The sequence below is a fragment of the Pyrus communis genome, chromosome 3 (genome assembly GCF_963583255.1).
Source record: "Pyrus communis chromosome 3, drPyrComm1.1, whole genome shotgun sequence".
Classification (NCBI taxonomy): domain Eukaryota; kingdom Viridiplantae; phylum Streptophyta; class Magnoliopsida; order Rosales; family Rosaceae; genus Pyrus; species Pyrus communis.
Genome location: NC_084805.1, coordinates 16285601 through 16305133, shown reverse-complemented (window position 1 = coordinate 16305133; position 19533 = coordinate 16285601). Strand labels below are relative to the sequence as shown.

Genomic DNA, 19533 nt, shown 5'->3' with positions numbered 1-19533 from the left:
TCTCTAACTAGTAACTACGCAAGGCATTTTGCATTTTGGTCCTTAGAGTCTTTTGATATTATATTTTTACCCCAGAAGGACTTGATTATCATTCTTTTCCTGTAGCCTGTTGGGCCTGAACTGTTGCTTTGGTTATATATTCTTGGACTTGGTTCCTTTTCTTTTTTTAATTTACCATTATTAAAGGAAGAGAGGGAGAGTTCGAAATTTTTACAATAATATAAGGAATGAGGAGTTTCGAACTCGAGAGCATGGGTAGAAACTCAATACTCTATCCACTAAGATACTAAACCACATGCACGTGTTCCCTGACTCTATTGTGATTTATTCAATTCAAAAACTAAAAATTAACAAGGGTGTTTAAAGTGAGAAAAAGTGGGTGCAAAATGGGTTTAGAAAGAAAAAGAAGAAAACGAAAAAGAAACCCCGCCAACATCACCTACGACATCCACCCCTACCTCTCTAAACCCAAAGACATACAATGTTCTTCACCTCCTCACCAACCACCCAACCACGCCATTTGCACCTCCCATACCGCCCACAATCAAAGACCCAAATCTCATCCCACCATAATAAAGATGCAATACTCCAAGTACCATAATAATAAATCAATTAAGAGGTATCATCTAGTTAAGCCAATTTGTTCAATCCCAATCATTAAAAATGAGTTCAATGAGTATGTGTGCATAATCCTAGTTATTCGTTCTTCCTTTTCAGAAAAATTCAACCATTTTGTGATAAACCAATTTGAGGTTGAAACTCAATGAGTTTAAACCATTCATTAGGAATGCCAAATGATTTCGGTGATCGGAGGTTAGAGAGAGAGAGGGTGTTTTCATGGAGGAGCGGGAATGAGATAATCGAAGGTATTTTCACTAATGGGATGTCATTTGGTTTTTTTTTTTTTTTTTTTTTTTTTAAAGCCTTGTAGTATATGGGGAAAACAAAGGTTCCTAACAAAAAAAAATTTATATGTTGGTTTAGAAAGAAAATTATTAGGTCCGAATAAAATTTTCCTAAAAAATGAAGCTTGATTCCGTCATTGAATAAAATATCAACAAATAGTGGAAATACAAGTTTATGATCACTATCAATATCTAAAGAGAAGTACTAACTGAGTGGTTTAGTTGTGGTCCATTGCCTCCAACTGTTACGGACAAAAACCTTACGGGAGTGACTGTTGCACCGAATTATTTCGGACTGGACTAGTTTCAGAGACTAAGTAAGACTGGCTTAGAATAGACGAAGCTGGATTAACTTAGTGAAATGTTTGATACAATGTCAGACTAAGAAGTAGGATAGGTAACAAACTCTAGTATTATATTTTTATTATTAATCCCCTTTTTTCTCACTTCTCCGTCCCACTCTCTCCTTCTTTTTCTCCCTTCTTCCCCATATCAAACCTTACTAAACTAGACTTTTCAAAAAATTTCCTGTAAACTCCCTCTTGATTCCTCTCTATATCTCTCTTTTTCCTTCCTCTCTTTCCTAGCTGTGCGCTATTCAAACAGAACCCTCACGGCCAAACCTCTTTACCCTCAGGGTGTGTTTGTTTGACCTCGTTAAGTTTCACTGGACTGGCTAGGATTACTAGTCAATGTAATCCTATGTTTGTTTCTTGCATGGACTAATTTAAATGAGACTAGCAGGGACTCATGCCGACTATGCGCTTCATTAGCCGGTCTTCTCTAAGGACCCCAAAATCAGGCCGACTACTAAGACCTTTGCCCCTCCCATCTATGTCTTCTTCTTCGCTTCGCCCCTACCCTCGCGCTTCGCTCCATGTCGACATAGACTCCACGGTTGGATCGATGTCGCAGCTCCTCTCATGGCGCTAGATCTGGGTTCGCCGACTGCCTCAACGTGCTGAATATGGGATCAATTTTCTTCTGGAATTGCCCTTCTTTATGTGTTTTGTTGATTGAATTGTTGCGGGTTTGTTTTGGATTGTCTTATTTGGGGATTTGGCATTTGGGTTGGTGAAGTTTTGTGGGTTTTTGTACTTGGGTTTTGGTAGTTGAGGCAAGTAGTACCTCTCAGACTTTCAGAAATTTTGGATGGGTTTTTGGAACAGATGGGGGATATGCCCTGCAATTCGATGGGTTTGGAACATATGGGTTTTGGAACAGATGGGGTCAAAGTTGCAGAGTACCTGCAATTCGAGAAGAAGAAGAGGGATATGCTCTTTTTTTATTCATATATTAATTTTGATAATAATAAATTAAAATATAATAATAACTTTTAGTTAGTCCGACATTGCATCAAACATTTCACTAAGTTAGTTAAGCTTAGTCTATTCTAAGCCAGTCCAATTTAGTCCATGAAGCTAATCCAGTCTGAGATAGTCCGATGCAACAAACGCACCCTAAGCGTTTTTTGGCCAAACATCGTCGACTTTTTTCTTTTTTTTTATTTTTTTATTTATTTTTATTTGGGTAAACTGAAAATAGTATTCCAAGGCAAAGGCCCAATTACAAGATAAACACAAATAAAAAAGGAACCCCAAACCAAAGCCCAAAACAACAGTTTTGAGCTCGGAAACAGGCAAACCAAAAAGAAAACTCTATATTCCTGCAACCACAGCCGCCACCGCCACACTGTTGAGAAACCGCCATAGACCAAAATTCCAACCCGAAGCCATTGATCCAGCTAACCAAATTTGCAAGAGTGAAGGAGAAGGCGACTCCAACAACGTCCAAAGACCACCATGAAGATCAGGACAACAACTAGAAACCGAATGAAGCTAGTGAGAAATAACCCACCAGCAACAAAGTCGTCGAAGGCAACCAAGCCACTGAAGACAAATCCATGGGAGGTGGTGGTGCGAACACCCAAGTCGGAACTCTATGCACTTCCCGGGAGAACCACGTCAAAACACGTTAATGGTTCAAAGTTGCATATCTAAAAAAAAAAACATGAAGTGATGGCTGGGAAGGGTAACACGTTAAGGATTGTTGGAACTAGGTGGGAAGGGTAACAAAAGGATGGAAGAAAAACATGGAGATTAATGGTGGGAAAAGAAAAAAGAGGATGGGAAAGGGAGATCGAAAGTGATGGCTGAAAATTTGATTTTTAAAGCACAGAGGGTAGGAAGAAAGGGCAGATCGGTGCGGAAGAAGCAGGAAAAACAGAAATTAAAAAGAGAAAAGGAAGCAAGGAAGAAGGACTACTGACCCTGGCTGTAGCTAGGGCCAATGACAGAAGGGGAACGAAAAATTAGAACCAAGCTCATATACGGGCAAGAAAAGACTCTCACAGCAGGGAGAGAAGACCTCTCACATGAGGGAGATAGATTTTTTAATTATATCTATGTTTAACCTCGTCGACTTAGACGAGGTTAACACCACCAACAAACTTTTCACCATCCCTGGATCCAAATTTGATCTTTGCATGCTCGAATCTATCACGGATTCGAAGAAACCCAAATAGGCTGAGAATTCCATGTCATTTTCCAACGATCTTTGACCCCCTTTTGTTCTCAATTCAGGTATAATTCCCCCCCCCCCCCCCCCCCCACCCCTGCCCACTCCCGGCTGCAATTTGGTATTCATTTGAAAATTGATTGTGAAACATAATTGAAAATTGGCTAGTCTCATGCTTTTTTGGGGGCGTCGCTAAGAACTGCTAGTCCCATGGTTAGTCGACGCGAGTGAAAGTTAGTGTCAGCAAACCTAATCCTTGGTGGGTAGGGATGACAACAATTCGGTTTGGGGAAGGAAATGTTATATCCATTCTCATAACCACAAAAGTAATCACATGCATGACCATAAATTAACCATCGGGTATTATCCATAACCATACCAACCGGGTAACAGATTTCCTATCGGTTAACGATTATATCCATCTTTGTCAATACAAAAAACAAATTCGTTCAATTGACGCATTATAATTTAGTAAATATTAATTTCATCATAAAATATTTGATGTCTAAAATGATTCAATGAATGAATCTTGTGGAGTATAAAATTGAAGCTAAACATTGATGATATTGGCTGATCTTTGATATCTCCCATAAGTACCATGAATTCTCATTGATTTTGATTCATATCAAAACTTTTGAATTTTCCCACAAAATGCAACTTTTGTATTCTCAAGATAATGGATTCGGTGAGTCATGAATATATATATATATTAATACTATTATATTATAATACAATTATGTATAATAATATTATTCGGTTCAGATTCGGGAAGGGATACAGATTGGGGACCCCTATAACTATATCCAAAATCATAATTGAATAAAATTCATGGGTTTTTCCCATATCCCAAATATACCCAAATTTTCATACCTAAATTCAATACATTCGGACGGTTATCCACGGTTATTGGTTTAACGGTTAGAATTGTCATCCCCGCTTACGGGTAACACATGACTAGACTAACCCTTAGTCCAATCCTGTCCATTGAGAGTTAGGGAAGACAAACAAACACCCCCTATGTGTTTTAGGTTTTTACTGAAGTTCCTCTCCTGCCATCTAATAAAAATGAGTGCATTTTTTTTAAAGGTACATTTTAATAAAACAAATTAGGTACATTTTAGAAGAGAAAAAAAACCGGTACATTTTTAGACAAATTGTGAAATTTTTGCAAAATGAAAAAGGAAACGAATTTTTTAAACTGAAATTAATTAAGAGAGATAATCTTGCTAAACCAAACCTCTAAAAAAAAAAGTAAACCAATTGAATGTGAGCACTAAAAGCCCTAAAAAAGTAATTTATGTTATAAATATATCAAAGTTAGAGAGATAACCTTTTAATAGTAGGTACGAGATAGATGTAAAATTTCACACTTAAAACTATAGTATAAGAGGATAACAAATAAAAGACGGAGGAATAGATGATGTTATTGATATTTTTCCCTCGTTCTCTTCTTCTTATATTTTTCTGTCACCTGAAAGCATACGGAGTGCTCTATTTATAGAGCAACTCCAAACTGATGCATTAACTGCACATTGAAGTTTACAACACTTCCTTTGACAATACAACCTCCATGCATTTACAAATTCAATTTTACTCTGGATGGACATTGAAAACTTCTACCAATGCTGGAAAACTTCTACCAATTACTGTGGGCATTCATTACCCACCAGTCTTTTCAACACTCCCCCTTAGATGCTCACATATCAACATGAGTTGCCTCGTTAAAACCTTGCTTGGAAAAACCCAGTGGGAAAAAATCATAGCAAAGGAAAAAGAATACAACTTTTCCTGGATCGTTGATATAGTGTCAAGTATGCTTATGTTGCCTCGTTAAAACCTTGATAGGAAAAACCCAGTGGGAAAAATCCTAATCGAAGGAAAAAGAGTACAACAAGCATGTATCATGGATGCTCCCCCTGATATGTATCTACCCCTGATTCCGCATTCTCCAAATTTAGCAGTTTGGTAAGTCGACGTAATCTGATACTTTGCATTAACTTCTGAAACGTGCACTTTGGTAGAGATTTGGTGAACAAGTCTGCCAAATTTTCATTCGAACGGATTTGTTTGACTTCAATAACTTTAGCCTTCTGAAGCTCATATGCACTGAAAAACTTTGGAGATATGTGTTTAGTCTTATTGCCATTGATGAATCCTTCCTTCATTTGGGCAACACAGGCTGCATTATCTTCATGAATGACAGTTGGATTGTTTGTCTTCGAAGTTAGACCACATGAATTGCGGATATGATGGATCATTGATCTTAACCAAGAACATTCACGACTTGCTTCATCTAAAGCAAGTATTTATGAATGATTTGAAGATGTGGCAACTAATGTTTGCTTGGTTGAGCGCCATGAGATTGTTGTATCTTCATTCTTAAACACATATCTAGTTTGTGAGCGGGCTTTATGCGGATCAGAGAGAAAACCAGCATCTGCATATCTAACAAGGACCTGATCATTTGTGGAGTTCTTTGAGTAGAAGAGACCCATGTCTGTTGTCCCACGAAGGTATCGCAATACATCTTTGATACCCTTTCAATGGCGAATTGTTGGAGCAGAGCTATACCTTGTTAACAAGTTAACTGAAAAAGCTATATCTGGTTTAGTACATTGTGCTAAATACAACAAAGCACCTATTGCACTCAGATATCGTACTTCTGGACCAATGACCAGTTCATCATCTTCTTTTGGACGGAATGGATCTTTCTTAATGTCCAAAGAACGAACGACCATTGACGTGCTGAGTGGATAAGTCTTGTCCATACCAAATCGCTTCAGAATTTTTTCAATGTAAGCTGATTGGTGGACCAAAATTCCACTAGCACAATGCTCGATTTGCAGGCCGAGACAATATTTTGTTTTTCCAAGGTCTTTCATTTCAAATTCGCTTTTTAGCTATTCAGCAGTTTTATTGAGCTCTTCAGGAGTTCCAACTAGATTCATATCATCAACATATACTGCCACTATAGCGAATCCAGAATTGGATTTCTTAATGAACACACAAGGGCAAATGACATTGTTGATATACCCTTATTTGATCAAATACTCACTGAGACGATTATACCATATTCGTCCAGATTGTTTTAGACCATAAAATGATCGCCTTAATTTGATCGAGAGCATACCTCGTGGTTTGTTACCTGTTTCAGGCAACTTAAGTCCTTCTGGGACTTTCATATAGATGTCAGTATCTAATTCTCCATATAGATACATGGTGATGACATTCATAAGTCGCATGTCAAGTCTTTTTGAAACCACTAAACTTATTAAGTAACGGAACGTAATTGCGTCCATTACAGGAGAGTATGTCTCCTCATAATCAATTCCAAGTCTTTGAGAAAAGCCTTGTGCAACAAGTCGTGCTTTGTATCTTGCAATCTTGTTTTTCTCATTGCGTTTCCTTGTGAATACCCATTTGTAACCCGCGGGGTTTACACTAGGTGGGGTTTGGACAACTGGTCCAAAAACATTCCGCCTTTCCAAGGAATTTAATTTTGCCTGGATTGCATCTTTCCACTTAGGCCAATCCTTTCTCTGTTTGCATTCATCAACAGAGCAGGGCTTAATATCATCACTTAAGATGATTTCAGTGGCTACTGCGAATGCAAACATATCATCGATAATTATTTCATTTCGATCATTGTACATGCATAATTTATGGTTCTTTGCTTTCATGTACTTCTGTCTCTTCAGGGACATGTGTCTCATCAAGAACATTTTCTTTCTCTGGAAGTCCAGAATCATGAATTATGGATTTATCATTCATTTTCTCTTCCTAAATGATTTCATTTAGATTCAGCTGTGCCCTCGACTTTCTCTTTCGAGGGGCTGAATCTTTTGAACTTGGGGGTCTACCACACTTCAAGCGTGTACCAGATGAATCATTCGCTGCCACTTTATTTTGTCCAACAGGGACATCAATTCTTGCAGGTGCATTTGCAGCTGGTATATGTGATTTTGTCACTTTTATAGCATCATTAAATACATCTGACATTTGATTGGCAATGCTTTGAAGATGAACGATCATTCTCACTTCATTTTCACATTGAATGCTGCGAGGATCAAAATGAGACAAGGTGAGAACAACCCATGTCAGCTCTTTCCGTTCTTCTGGAACGGTCTTTTCTCCCCCTAACGACGGGAAGACTGTCTCATTAAAGTGACAATCAGCAAAATAAGCTATAAACATATCACCTGTTAGGGGTTCCAAATATCTGATGATAGATGGTAAATCAAAACCCACGTAAATTCCCAGTCTACGCTGAGGTCCTATTTTAGTGCGTTGCGGCGGTGCAATAGGCACATAAACAACATAACCAGAAACTCGTAAATGTGAAATGTTTGGCTGATGTCTAAACACGAGTTGTATTGAAGAGTATTGATGGTTGGCTATAGGTCTCAATCGAACCAATGATGCAGCATGTAAGATGGCATGTCCCTATGCAGAGACTGGCAATTTGGTTTTCATAAGCAGAGTGAGAGCTATTAATTGAAGCTGCTTGATCAATGCTTCTGCTAAACCATTTTGAGTATGAACATGAGGAACAGGGTGTTCAACATCAATGCCCAATGTCATGCAATAATCATCAAATGTTTGAGACGTAAATTCACCAGCATTATCAAGTCGGATTGACTTAATGAGATAATCTGGGAACTGTGCTCTTAACTTAATTATTTGAGCAAGAAGTCTCGCAAAAGCTACATTCCAAGTAGACAAGAGACAAACATGTGACCATCGGGTAGATGCATCAACCAAAACCATAAAATATCAAAATGGTTCACATGATGGTTGAATAGGCCCACAAATATCCCCTTGAATTCTTTGTGAAAATGATGGGGATTCAGCATCAACCTTTAGTTGTGATGATCTAATTACCAACTTCTCTTAAGAACAAGCTTTGCAAGGGTTATCATTTGAGATAACAATGTGTCTACTCACTAATGGATGTCTATTAGAGTTGGTAATGATCCTACGCATCATGGTAGATCCTGGATGACCCAGACGGTCATGCTAAAGCATGTAAACTTTTGAATCAATGAACTTCTGGTTCATGACAGTATGTGATTCAATTGTCCTTATGTATGTATAATACAATCCACTCGACAAACCACGCAACTTCTCCAATTTACGCTTCTGGGTATCATTGGAGGTAATGCATAGATACTCCATATTTTCTGCACCTTTCATTTCAATGTGGTATCCATTCAAACGTATGTCTTTGAAACTCAACAAATTTCGAGTAGATCGAGTAGCATACAATGCATTCTGTATGGACAATATTGTTCCATTTGGTAACATAATCTGGGCTTTCCCTGAACCTTCAATTACATCTGAAGGTCCTGATATTGTTGTTACCCTTACCCTTGTAAGTATTAAGCTTGAGAAATACTTTCGATCACGAAGTATTGTATGTGTGGTTGCGCTGTCTAAAAGACAAATATCTCTGCCATTTCTCATGTTCTGAGAATAATCACAGTTTTTATCCATACTCTCTGAGTAAGAGAATCAGAGTTCAAAGCAAGTTATAACAAGATATTTACATGCCACTTTTATTGAATCTGAAATACTACAAGTTCAGCATAATAAAAGTACATCAATGATTCAATCAGACTGGTATACTTCATTTCTCCTTTCCACATTAAAGTCTGGAACATCTAGGTGGGTTGTGTTCAATTGACCTGATAAGTCAAACACTGGATCAGGTATATCCATTGGTCTAGCCTGGTCGAGAAAATTGGTCTCGACACCCTTCTCCTTGAGGGATGCTTGATACAGATCCATCAGATGTTTTGGGGTACAACAAGTACGCGCCCAATATCCATTGCCACCATACCTATGGCAGGCTCCTTCAGAGTTCCTGGAAGTGTTGTTCATATGAGCTTTGCCTTTGTGGCGATTCACATTTTTGAAGCTCGGGCCTGAATTATGCCTCGGAACCTGGTTGTGAAACTAAACTCCATGGTTCTTGCCTTTCCTGTTCCACCGACCTTGCTTGTGGCCACGTCCTTGTTTATGATTATCACCACCAGAGGATGTGGCGTTCACTTTGAGGGAAACAGCATTCACTTCTGGGAATAGTGCAGGTCCAATAGGTCGGGAATGATGTTTTTTCATCAGGAGCTCATTGTTCTGTTCAGCTACTAAGAGCACAGATATCAGTTGGTTGTACTCAGTGTAGCTTTGTGCTCTATACTGCTGCTGCAGGAACACGTTGGAGGCATGAAATGTGCTGAGAGTCTTTTCCAGCATATGTTCCTCAGTAATAGTATCCCCATAGAGCTTCATCTGAGAGGTAATTCTGAACAACGCAAAATTGTACTCTGCCACTGACTTGAAGTCCTGGATCCTCAGATGAGTCTACTCATAACGAGCCCTTGGAAGAATCATCGTTGTATGGTGATTGTATCTATTTCTCAAAGCATTCCAGAGAGCTAACGGATCTTCAACCGTTAAGTACTCGCTCTTTAGCGCCTCATCAAGATAGCGACGAATGAAAATCATGGGTTTTGCCAGATCTCGAGAGGATGAGCTGCTCTCTTCCCTGATGGTATCTCCAAGATTCCCTGCTTTCAGATGGATCTTGGTATCCAGTACCCAGGTCAGGTAATTTTTCCCAGTAATATCCAGGGCAGCAAATTCAAGCTTCGCCAAGTTCGTCATTTTCTTTTCTGAAAGAAAATGAGATGTGTAAGAACTTGCAATAATATGTATTCCTGGAGGAATATAATGTTAGAACTTCTGGTTCTTACAAATTTTTCATTTTGATCTTTAGGCCAAAATGATAAGCACTCTAAACTTCTGGCTCAATATTTTCAGGGTGAATGAAGAGGGCGATTGTACCTCACCATTCTCATTGAAATAATGTAACATAGAATAAGCGATTATTCCGCACCACTCAAGTAGCAGGAAAATTAAATACGCAGAGCAGGATGGACGATTATACCGCACCACCTAAAATTGCAATGAAATTAAACATCAGGCAAATTTAAATATGCAGGGTGGGGTGGGCAATTATACCGCTCCACCTAAAATTTGCAATAAAATTAAATCTGCAGTCCAAGATAGACGATGATACCGCATCGTCTTGGATCGCAGTAAGAATAAATTTGCAGTTCAAGATGGGCGATTGTACCGCACCATCTTGGATTGCAGTAAAATTAACATAAATAAATACTGGGTTAGTAATCAATCTCTTAACCAAACAAGAAATCAAAGATGTATGTAACCGTTAGGTTGAGAACTAAGAGCAGGCATGGAGCAAACAGTTCGTCGCGAGGGTATACCGCACAATTGAGGCAGAGGAAGAAGATGAACAGTAAAAACCTTAAAGGAAACATTTTTTCTTTCTTTCGTTCGGCGAAGAGAGATGAGAGAATAATTATATTTAGAGACTCGTGCTGATAACATGTTATAAATAGATCAAAATTAGAGAGATAACTTTTTAATAATAGGTATGAGGTAGATGTAAAATTTCACACTTAAAACTATATCACAAGAGGATAACAAATAAAAGACGGAGGAATAGATGATGTTATTGATCTTTTTCTCTCGTTCTCTTCTTCTTATATTTTTCTGTCATCTGAAAACATACGGAGTGCTCTATTTATAGAGCAACTCCAAACTGTTGCATTAACTGCACATTGAAGTTTACAACACTTCTTTTGACAATACAACCTCCATGCATTTACAAATTCAATTTTACTCTGGATGGGCATTGAAAACTTCTACCAATGCTAGAAAACTTCTACCAATTACTGTGGGCATTCATTACCCACCAGCCTTTTCAACAATTTAAATTTATGCTTAAAAAATATATTAATAACATGTTAATATATTTATGCTAAAATGTGACGTGTACAAAAGTCAAATAACCTTGATCAAAGCATGAAATACTATAAAGCTTTGATCAAAGGACATCGTTGGCTAGGGATGAAACTCTAATAAGTAAAATAGAAGTTCATTAATTCTTTGTTGACAATTTACGTTTCCTTTTTGCATTTATATTTTACTTTCGGTCAAAATCTAAAGAATCCTAAGGTGCATCGTTATCAAATGATATTATATTAGGGAAATGATCTTAGCTTTGATAGGACTGATCAATATTGAAACAATAGTACAATGGTAAGTGGCTCTTTACCACAATGGTAGAAAGATATTGTGTCTTTGCATGAAGATTTGAGTTCGAACCTCGTCGATGACTAGTAACCCTTTACCACAATTATGGAAAGTTGTTATGCCCTTGCATGATAACTTGTATTCAAACTAAGAATCTTACTATAGGGTTGTAGCTCAATCGATTAAGAAGCTTCTTCATGCACCTAAAATCCTGAGTTTGATTCCTGCGCATAAGACCCCATGGCGGTTGATGGTGTATATGTGGCAAGTAAGTTGTTATATAAAAAAAGGCCTTGAATTGATTGATAGTCATTTCAATAAATCAACCAGACAGCAACAATTATGATTTGTTCTATGACCAAACAAAAATTAAGATTTGTTAAATTTAAAGGAGTAAGATTCTCTATCATCCTAATCTCTCTATCTTTCCATTCCCTTTTATTTGAACGACCACGGTTAAACTACGTCAACATTTTATATTGATTTTTTTCTTAGAAATAATAAAACAAAAAGTAATGTGTAAGAGGAAAGAAGGGAATGAGAATAGAAGGGTAAAGAATCATTCTTCAAATTTGAAACCATTCAAATGTGCATGTATACATAACCCAAAAGGAGGAGGATTATCTCCCCCTTTAATCTCTCTCCTATTTAAACGATTAAGGCACATCAACATTTTATATTGATTTTTTATAAACAAAAACAAAGTGTGAAAGAAGGGAAAGGAAAGGGAGAGGAATAATCGAGGAGAGAAACCTTCTCCGGATCAAAAAGGCACTTTTCAAGCAAACAAGGGAGAAACTAAGAGAGAGAAGCAAGTAAATAGTAGGGGTAATGCAAAAGCTTAGCCACAAGTAGTTTCACAGCTCTATCATCGTGTGTTCTTGCTTATTCACACCCCTCAAAATGGAATCTACAAGCGCCTGTATGTCTTGTCTTGCGATGACTTTACTCCAAGTTTACTAATTTCACACGTCCACAAGAAAATTTCCCAATCGAATAATATAAAAACTTGAAACCGAGTGAAGTTACACCCCAGGATTCCCTAAAAGTCGCTCTACCGCAGCATGGACATTCCCAGAAGTGGCTTGCAATGCCCTGATATTCTCTTGGGTATCGAAGAAACCCATTTCTCGAAGCTGCCTCAGCTGATTTTCATACAGTTCTTCCGGTGGTACTGCAACCGCAATGACAAGTGTTCGGAGTCAACATAACGGTTTATTTAATTCGACTTCTTATAATAAAAAGTTGATTTCATAAAGGATAAGATTGTATTAAGATGTTATGAATGAATAGGGAGCCTAACCATTAGGGTTTGCAGCAGCCAAGCTGCCGGCTCCAAGACCTCCAAACATGTTCATCAGCATCTCCAACCCGGCATTATTAGGGGCACCTGATCATACACAGAAATTAAACAAGTGTGAACACCCAAAAGAAGAAAATGACAGGAACCCATAACTTTATTTGAACTTCTTATTCTCAAAGTACCTGTAGCACCACCAGTCAGAGTTGGATCCCTGGCAAGAACGCAACAAATGATTAGTAATAAGGTTAACATCAAGACAAGTATTTTTCTGTTTCTTTTTAAGTGGCCAAAACTCCTACTTGAGATAGGTTGACACCTCCACGGATTGAGAATTAATTATGGGTAAATGATGTATATTATTTAGACACAATTATATTAAGAAATCATTGACACCCTAGAATGATGCTGTATTTTGACAAAAGTATAAAGTAAAAAACCCATCAAATACTGATAGAAAATGTAACTATAAAATTTGAATGTGGAAACCAAGCAGGCGTGGTAAGGTGTATTAGACTCACTGAGTTGGTTGTTGTCGATTGGGAGAAAATAGTGACTGCTGTAACGCGAGCATTTGCTGCAAGAGGAAAAGTCAGAGTAGTAAAAAATTAAGTTAAAGATAGGTGGTTCACATCCCAAAAATTTCATTGTTCTTAGGGACAATAAGTCTAGATTATAAAAATAAAAAATAAAGATCCATGCAGGGACTAGGGAGAGTAAACAAGCCGGGAGAGATATTCAAAAACATATATTAGCAGACTTTGAAAGGGAAAGTACCTGCATTGTTTCGGGGTTCATTAACTGCCTTAGTAGCTCTGGATTTTGCATCATTTCCCTAAGTTGAGGATTTAAATCAACCATTTCACGTAGTTGTGGATTGAGGCTCAGAATCTAAAGTTAAAAAAAAATTGGAAACATTAAGAAACATTTTCGCAAAAATCCACATCTTGGGTAAGGAAAACTTTGTCAACTGATGGTACCTGATTCATGTACTGGGGATTGGAAAGCATGCTTTGCATCATCTGTGATATGGCTGGATTCTGCAAAAGCTGATTCATTGCATTAGCATCTGTCATGCCACCAAGCATCTGTTCCATTCCGGGGAGACCAAGCCCTCCCAGGCCAGCAATACCCGCGGCCCTTCCATCCCCAACAGGATTTGTCCTCGTAGTATTTGGCTGATTTCCTCCTGACAATTCAGATCAAATATATGAATATGGAAATTGTCATAATGTATTCAAAGCACCTCTTCTTTTACAATATAAAATCTATTAAAAAACAGCTCAAAAATAGAACAGAAAAAGGCATAAGCTAACCTAATAATCAATTTGAAGGGCCAACAGCAGTCAATTTCAGGTCAAACAAGCGACTGCATTTACTAAAGACTCTTAAATTATGCAACGGTTTAAATAATACAATGCAGACTTGAACACAAACTTCCAGAAGGGTGCAAGTGAGAGCATCTATATAACCCATTAAAATTGAGAGGGCCAAATCATGCTAAAATTTCCCAACAAATGTAACAAATGTAGGAATTGACTACTAAGCATATTATTAAGATTCAAGACCCAGCAACAAGTTTGCATAACAATTGATTACTGTATATCAGATATCAAGACTATGTCCAACGGCAAAATCAGTCCTACTTTCAGGATAGAATTTAGTGCCGAGAATATATTATACTTCCATGTGAAGTCTCTTCCATTTAATACCCATAAATTGTCGAGATAAATTGAAACACTACCAGCAAACAAATATTTGGATAATAGAGAACAAAGAGGGAGAAGCTCACCACCAGCAATGCCCCAAGGGTTAGGAAGTGGATTTGCATTAGGAGCAGCAGAACCAGCAGCTGTTTCTGAACCAGTGGTTGAAGGATTGTTAGACCCATCCCTGGCCTGTGCCCCACCCTGGTTTCCCAAAAGAGCAGAAAACGGATTTGAACCCAAATCATTTCCAGCATTTCCAGTTGTAGCATTCAAAAATGGCTCCTGAACGTTTTCATACATCCGCCTCAGCATGTTGAATCCCTCAGGGGAAGATTCAATGTTACTCATTGCTCTGTCAGTGTTTCGCATCATCTCACGCATGAGTTCAGGGTTCCTTGCGGCTTCCAATGTCTGTCGGAGAATGCCAGGATCATTAAGTATATGTGCAAGCTCTGGGTTCCGGTCTATGATATCACGCATTTGCGGATTGTTCATGATCAAGCCACGCATCAAATCAGGGTTATTCATCAAACTCTGAATGGCAGGCATGTTCATTATGTCCCTCATCATGTTCGGGTTCTGAGTCAGTTGTTGCTGCACTTGTTCAAATTCCGGAAGCCCAGCTCCAAATAAACCCTGTCCTCCACCACCACCACCAAGTGGGTTTAAACCCTGCCCAAATAACAAAGATGCCCCAAGGTCAGGACTCTGAAGCCCCTCACTACCAACACCGCGTGTAACACCAGGAGCAGTGGTAGGACTAGCAGTAGCAGCAGGGGGAGCGGGGGTTGATGCAGGTGCAGCAAAGGCACGGACCATGTGAACAGTATGATCTGCCTGCAGACCTTCAACACAAGAAATCAACTATGCATTAGAATACAGTAAATCACCCAAAACATGACATATGGGAACATTCACAGCCATGGATAGCATCCAAATCCAACAATCTCACCCCAAAACATTCAACGATACAATAATCCACAAAATTTCCCCAAATTACAATTTCCCAACACAAATATAACAAAATTATACTCAAATTTCTATAAAATAACACAAACCCACATGACAATCAACCCCAGATTCGATTAAAATCACAAAATAAATATTCAAAAGTCAAAACGAACACAGAATCAAATCGAAGAGGAAACAAAGCTTACCATAACTACTGAGGGTCTGGTCGTCCTTCAAAATACGACCTTTGTAAATTAACCTCTGCTGATCAGCTGGAATATCGCAATTCTGAGCCAAAACTTCCTTGAATGCCCCAACAGTCGAGTCCAGGCTCGCCCTCACCGAAAACTTGGAGCCATTCGAGCATCGAATGTTAATCTGCTCTCCTCCTTCTCCTTCGCCACTGACTTTAGGCTCGCTCGAATCGCCCTCGCCACCCATAATTCGCTCCCACCCAATCGATCGATCGCGAGGAATGAATCGAAAACCCTAACCCTAGAAATTATGAAATTGAAATCGATGCCTTTGAAGTGAAAGCCGAAAAGGGCACAGCCCAGAAAAATTGTGTTATTGAGTAAAAATATAATATATATATTTATATGGCGGAATATATTTTGGGAATTAAAAAATTAAAATTGTAATTTGCAAAATCTCAAAAAATAAAATTAAGAGAGAAAAGAAAGGAAATTAAAGAAGATTTGGAATCGAACAGGTTAAAAACGCAACGTGCATAGGTGGATTTGTGTGCCAAAGGGGGAAGCCTATTTGTAAGGGAAAATGAAAGAACAGGTTAGATTCTCAACAGTTAGGTTCGCATATTCTTGAAGAAATGAAGGTGAGATTCTCTTTGGGGATAAATTTTTTCTTATGACGAAAATACGGGTGTTATATCACGTGTTTTTATACAAATGGTGTAAAATTGTATTTTCTAATTTATTAACTTTTAACACACATATCCCACCATTTGTATAGACATGTGATGTATCATTCCGTGTTCTGATCACATTGAAAAATTTCTCTTATTCGAGTCGTTTTTGCTCACTATCGTATTAATTGTTGTTGTTGAGTTTAAGTTTTAGATTTTTAGTAGAGTGACAACGTCAGCGATTGGATAGTTGAATGCATTTTTGCTCACTTTTTAAAGTGAGGGTGATACTCAACCTCCATTGATTGTCATTAGATTAATTTATATATCTTAAATCAGTTAAACCAAAATCAATGAGGGGTAAGCATCACCTCCACTTTAGGGGTTCTGCAAAGTTGTCTAGAGGGGTTCTGCAAAGTTATCCTATAGACAGTTAATTATTAGTGGGTGAAAGGATCGGTTGGAATTAAACCCGCATTAATCTGTATATACATTATTATTTTCGCTATTATAGTAAAGCCTCATATGCAGTTTCGATTTCTTTTATATATGAGTTATAATGCATTTTATAAATTTTCGTTATAACTCATACTATATAGGATGGACCCACTCAATTATCTTCTATTAAAATTGAGGGCAAAACTGGTTGTACCTGTATTTTTGAAATACCATTTGTTATCCTGTTTTATTGTATTTTATTTGGATTTTTTCTTGGTATTGTCTTTTAAGGATGAAGTATTTGTTATTGTGTTTTATGTCCTTAATTGTTTTTAAAATCTTTTTTGCTTAATTTGACGTTAATTAACTATAACGTATGATCATTCATTACTATGATCTGATGATATTCCTCTTCATTTGTAAGTGAAAAGTCTTACATTCGAATCTTGTGAATAACGAATTCAATACCAACTTAGGTTGTCCATTATGTGACTTACTCGAACTTCCCTTCACCTTAGCAAAAAATATATCGTTGTACTAGAAAAATAAAAAACCTCTGATGTATGAGTCTTTGTCGTGTCACATACACATTAGCACTCAACTTAGATGAAAATGACAAAAAATGATTAATAAACAGAAGTCAATGATCAAAATTCAGTTTGATAAAGAGGTTACAAATTCAATGTTGGAGCATTTATCATCACATTTACAACGATCGTTCAACTCTCAACCTCCCATCGTTTGATTTAAGAAAAAGTAAGTGCTAAAAAGACTTACGAGTTCAAGTCTTAGGTCATGTTTGGTTAATACGATTAGTTGAGATTAGAAAATATGGGTGAGGACATTCAATTTGATAGGTTAACATTAATTCATTACAATAACGAAAAGAGAGATTAAAAAATAAGAAAAACTAATGAAAATAGTTTGAAAATTTTGAGTTTTAATGATAAAGACAAAATAAAGGGTAAAGTGAATAGTACCAGGATTGATTTTTTAGTGTAAAAATGTGGTTTTTCGTTAAAGTGAACAGTACCTTAAGTTTTTCATTAAAACTCCCTAAAAAATATGGGTGAGGACATTCCATTTGGATGGTTTAATAGAAAAAAGATTCATAATGCCATTATAACCCTGGGTTTTTTTTTTCCCATAAAATATTGAAAAACTATCAATGTAAGAGAAGAAGCGATTGGAATACAATACTGGTGATAATGAAGATGGGTGAGCATAAAAGTTGATCAAATGTAATTAATTTTCTTATAAAAAGTATAAACACCAATGGATGTGCTGAATGACATTATCTTTCTGTTTACTTAACAGGATGATAGAAGCAAGGGATCGAACAACTTTTAGAAAAAGGGGAAGTAAGGACAAGAACATCGGATCACCTAATCCTCTAGTTGACTTGATTTCTAATTGAAGTTTCGGATTCTGGACTTTAAGAGGAAAATTCATAGTTTTATCGAGATTCTACGTGTTAGTAAACATAAATTTGAACCCATATTTAGTAAGCACAAATTAAACAACAACAATAAAGCCTAATTCTATAAAGAGGGAATTTCATTCAGGATTCATTATTATAAGCATTCGACGTAAGAACGGAGTGCTGGTTGTTGACTGCTCGACACCCTGTCCCTTCTTCTTTATCCGGACTTAGGACCGACAATGTAAGATAAACTTACACAGAAGAAATTTTAAAAATTAATATCCAAAGTGGTCATGTGATCGCCTGCATCAACTTGTGTGTAGAATTTGAGAAGATGCTTAAATTGTAAATGAAAAGAACATTAGGATTATGAGTGGTGGATAGATTTCATTTCATTATGTTTACTACACGTTGCTTGTTGCAAAATATTATCTTTAATTACTTGTTTCTTTATCAACTTTTTTGGTATATTTTTTGTTGGTCAATGACACACTTCCCATAGAAAGATTGGAGTCTAGAAAACTCCAAATAAAAGCAACACGCTACTACATGTGGAACGACATTCCCATCCAAAATCCTACACCGGACTACATCTCAGCTGCCTAGCGTCTCTCGATGACTTGAAGGTTATAAGCTCAATCCACGAAGGCATTTGTGGAAACCACTCTGGAGGCTAATCTTTAGCACATAAGGCTCTTAACGCAGGCTATTACTGGCCTACCATACACCAAAATGCTAAGGAGTTAGTACAAAAGTGAGACCACTACCAATGCTACAAGCAAGTATCAACACTTAACTGCCAAGCATTGAGCAGAACAGTAAGGAGACGACCATAAGCTTCAATCTAGTAGAGGAGAAGCGTGAGCAGACCATCACTCACATCACAGCCTACCAGCATCAACTCCTCTCCAGCTACCATAAAAAGGCCAAGATCCAGCAATTTCAGCCCGAAGATCTAGGAAAACCTTCATCACTGCCTGCAGAGAAGGCTCCAAAAAGATGAATCTCATCTAGGAAGGTCCTTACAAGATCAGCAGAGTAGGCGGCAAAGGAAATTACACCCTCGCCACCATGAACGACAAAGAGATCGAAAAGTAGTGGAATGCCTACAATCTGAGGAAGTACCATGTGTGACTTCCCGCTACATTAAAGCCCAAAGACTCAAGCAGCTCGATGGGCACCACCTCGCAAGCCGAGGATTATCCGATTGTTATGCAGTTTTCTATAGCAAAGTTATTCGTTTGTTTCACTTGTTTTTCAATGAAGAATTTAGAAGTAATTTGCAACTTGGCTCAACTACATGT

At 37.6% G+C, this 19533-nt stretch overlaps 2 protein-coding genes across 2 annotated transcripts; both read right to left on the bottom strand.

Moving 5' to 3' along the window:
• Positions 1-9029: 9029 nt before the first annotated feature.
• Positions 9030-10088, bottom strand: LOC137728294 (uncharacterized). Its single transcript, XM_068467124.1, has 3 exons — positions 9876-10088; positions 9416-9767; positions 9030-9346 (listed from the first exon to the last, which is right to left on the bottom strand). The coding sequence occupies exons 1-3, from the start codon at positions 10086-10088 to the stop codon at positions 9030-9032; spliced, it is 882 nt and encodes a 293-aa protein (XP_068323225.1).
• A 2254-nt stretch (positions 10089-12342) lies between these two features.
• LOC137728924 (ubiquitin domain-containing protein DSK2a-like) lies at positions 12343-16081 on the bottom strand. Its single transcript, XM_068467729.1, has 8 exons — positions 15710-16081; positions 14636-15397; positions 13824-14032; positions 13621-13734; positions 13365-13420; positions 13029-13057; positions 12847-12933; positions 12343-12717 (listed from the first exon to the last, which is right to left on the bottom strand). Exons 1-8 carry the CDS (start codon positions 15942-15944, stop codon positions 12569-12571), a joined length of 1641 nt encoding a protein of 546 aa, XP_068323830.1. The 5' UTR covers positions 15945-16081; the 3' UTR covers positions 12343-12568.
• Positions 16082-19533: the final 3452 nt, after the last annotated feature.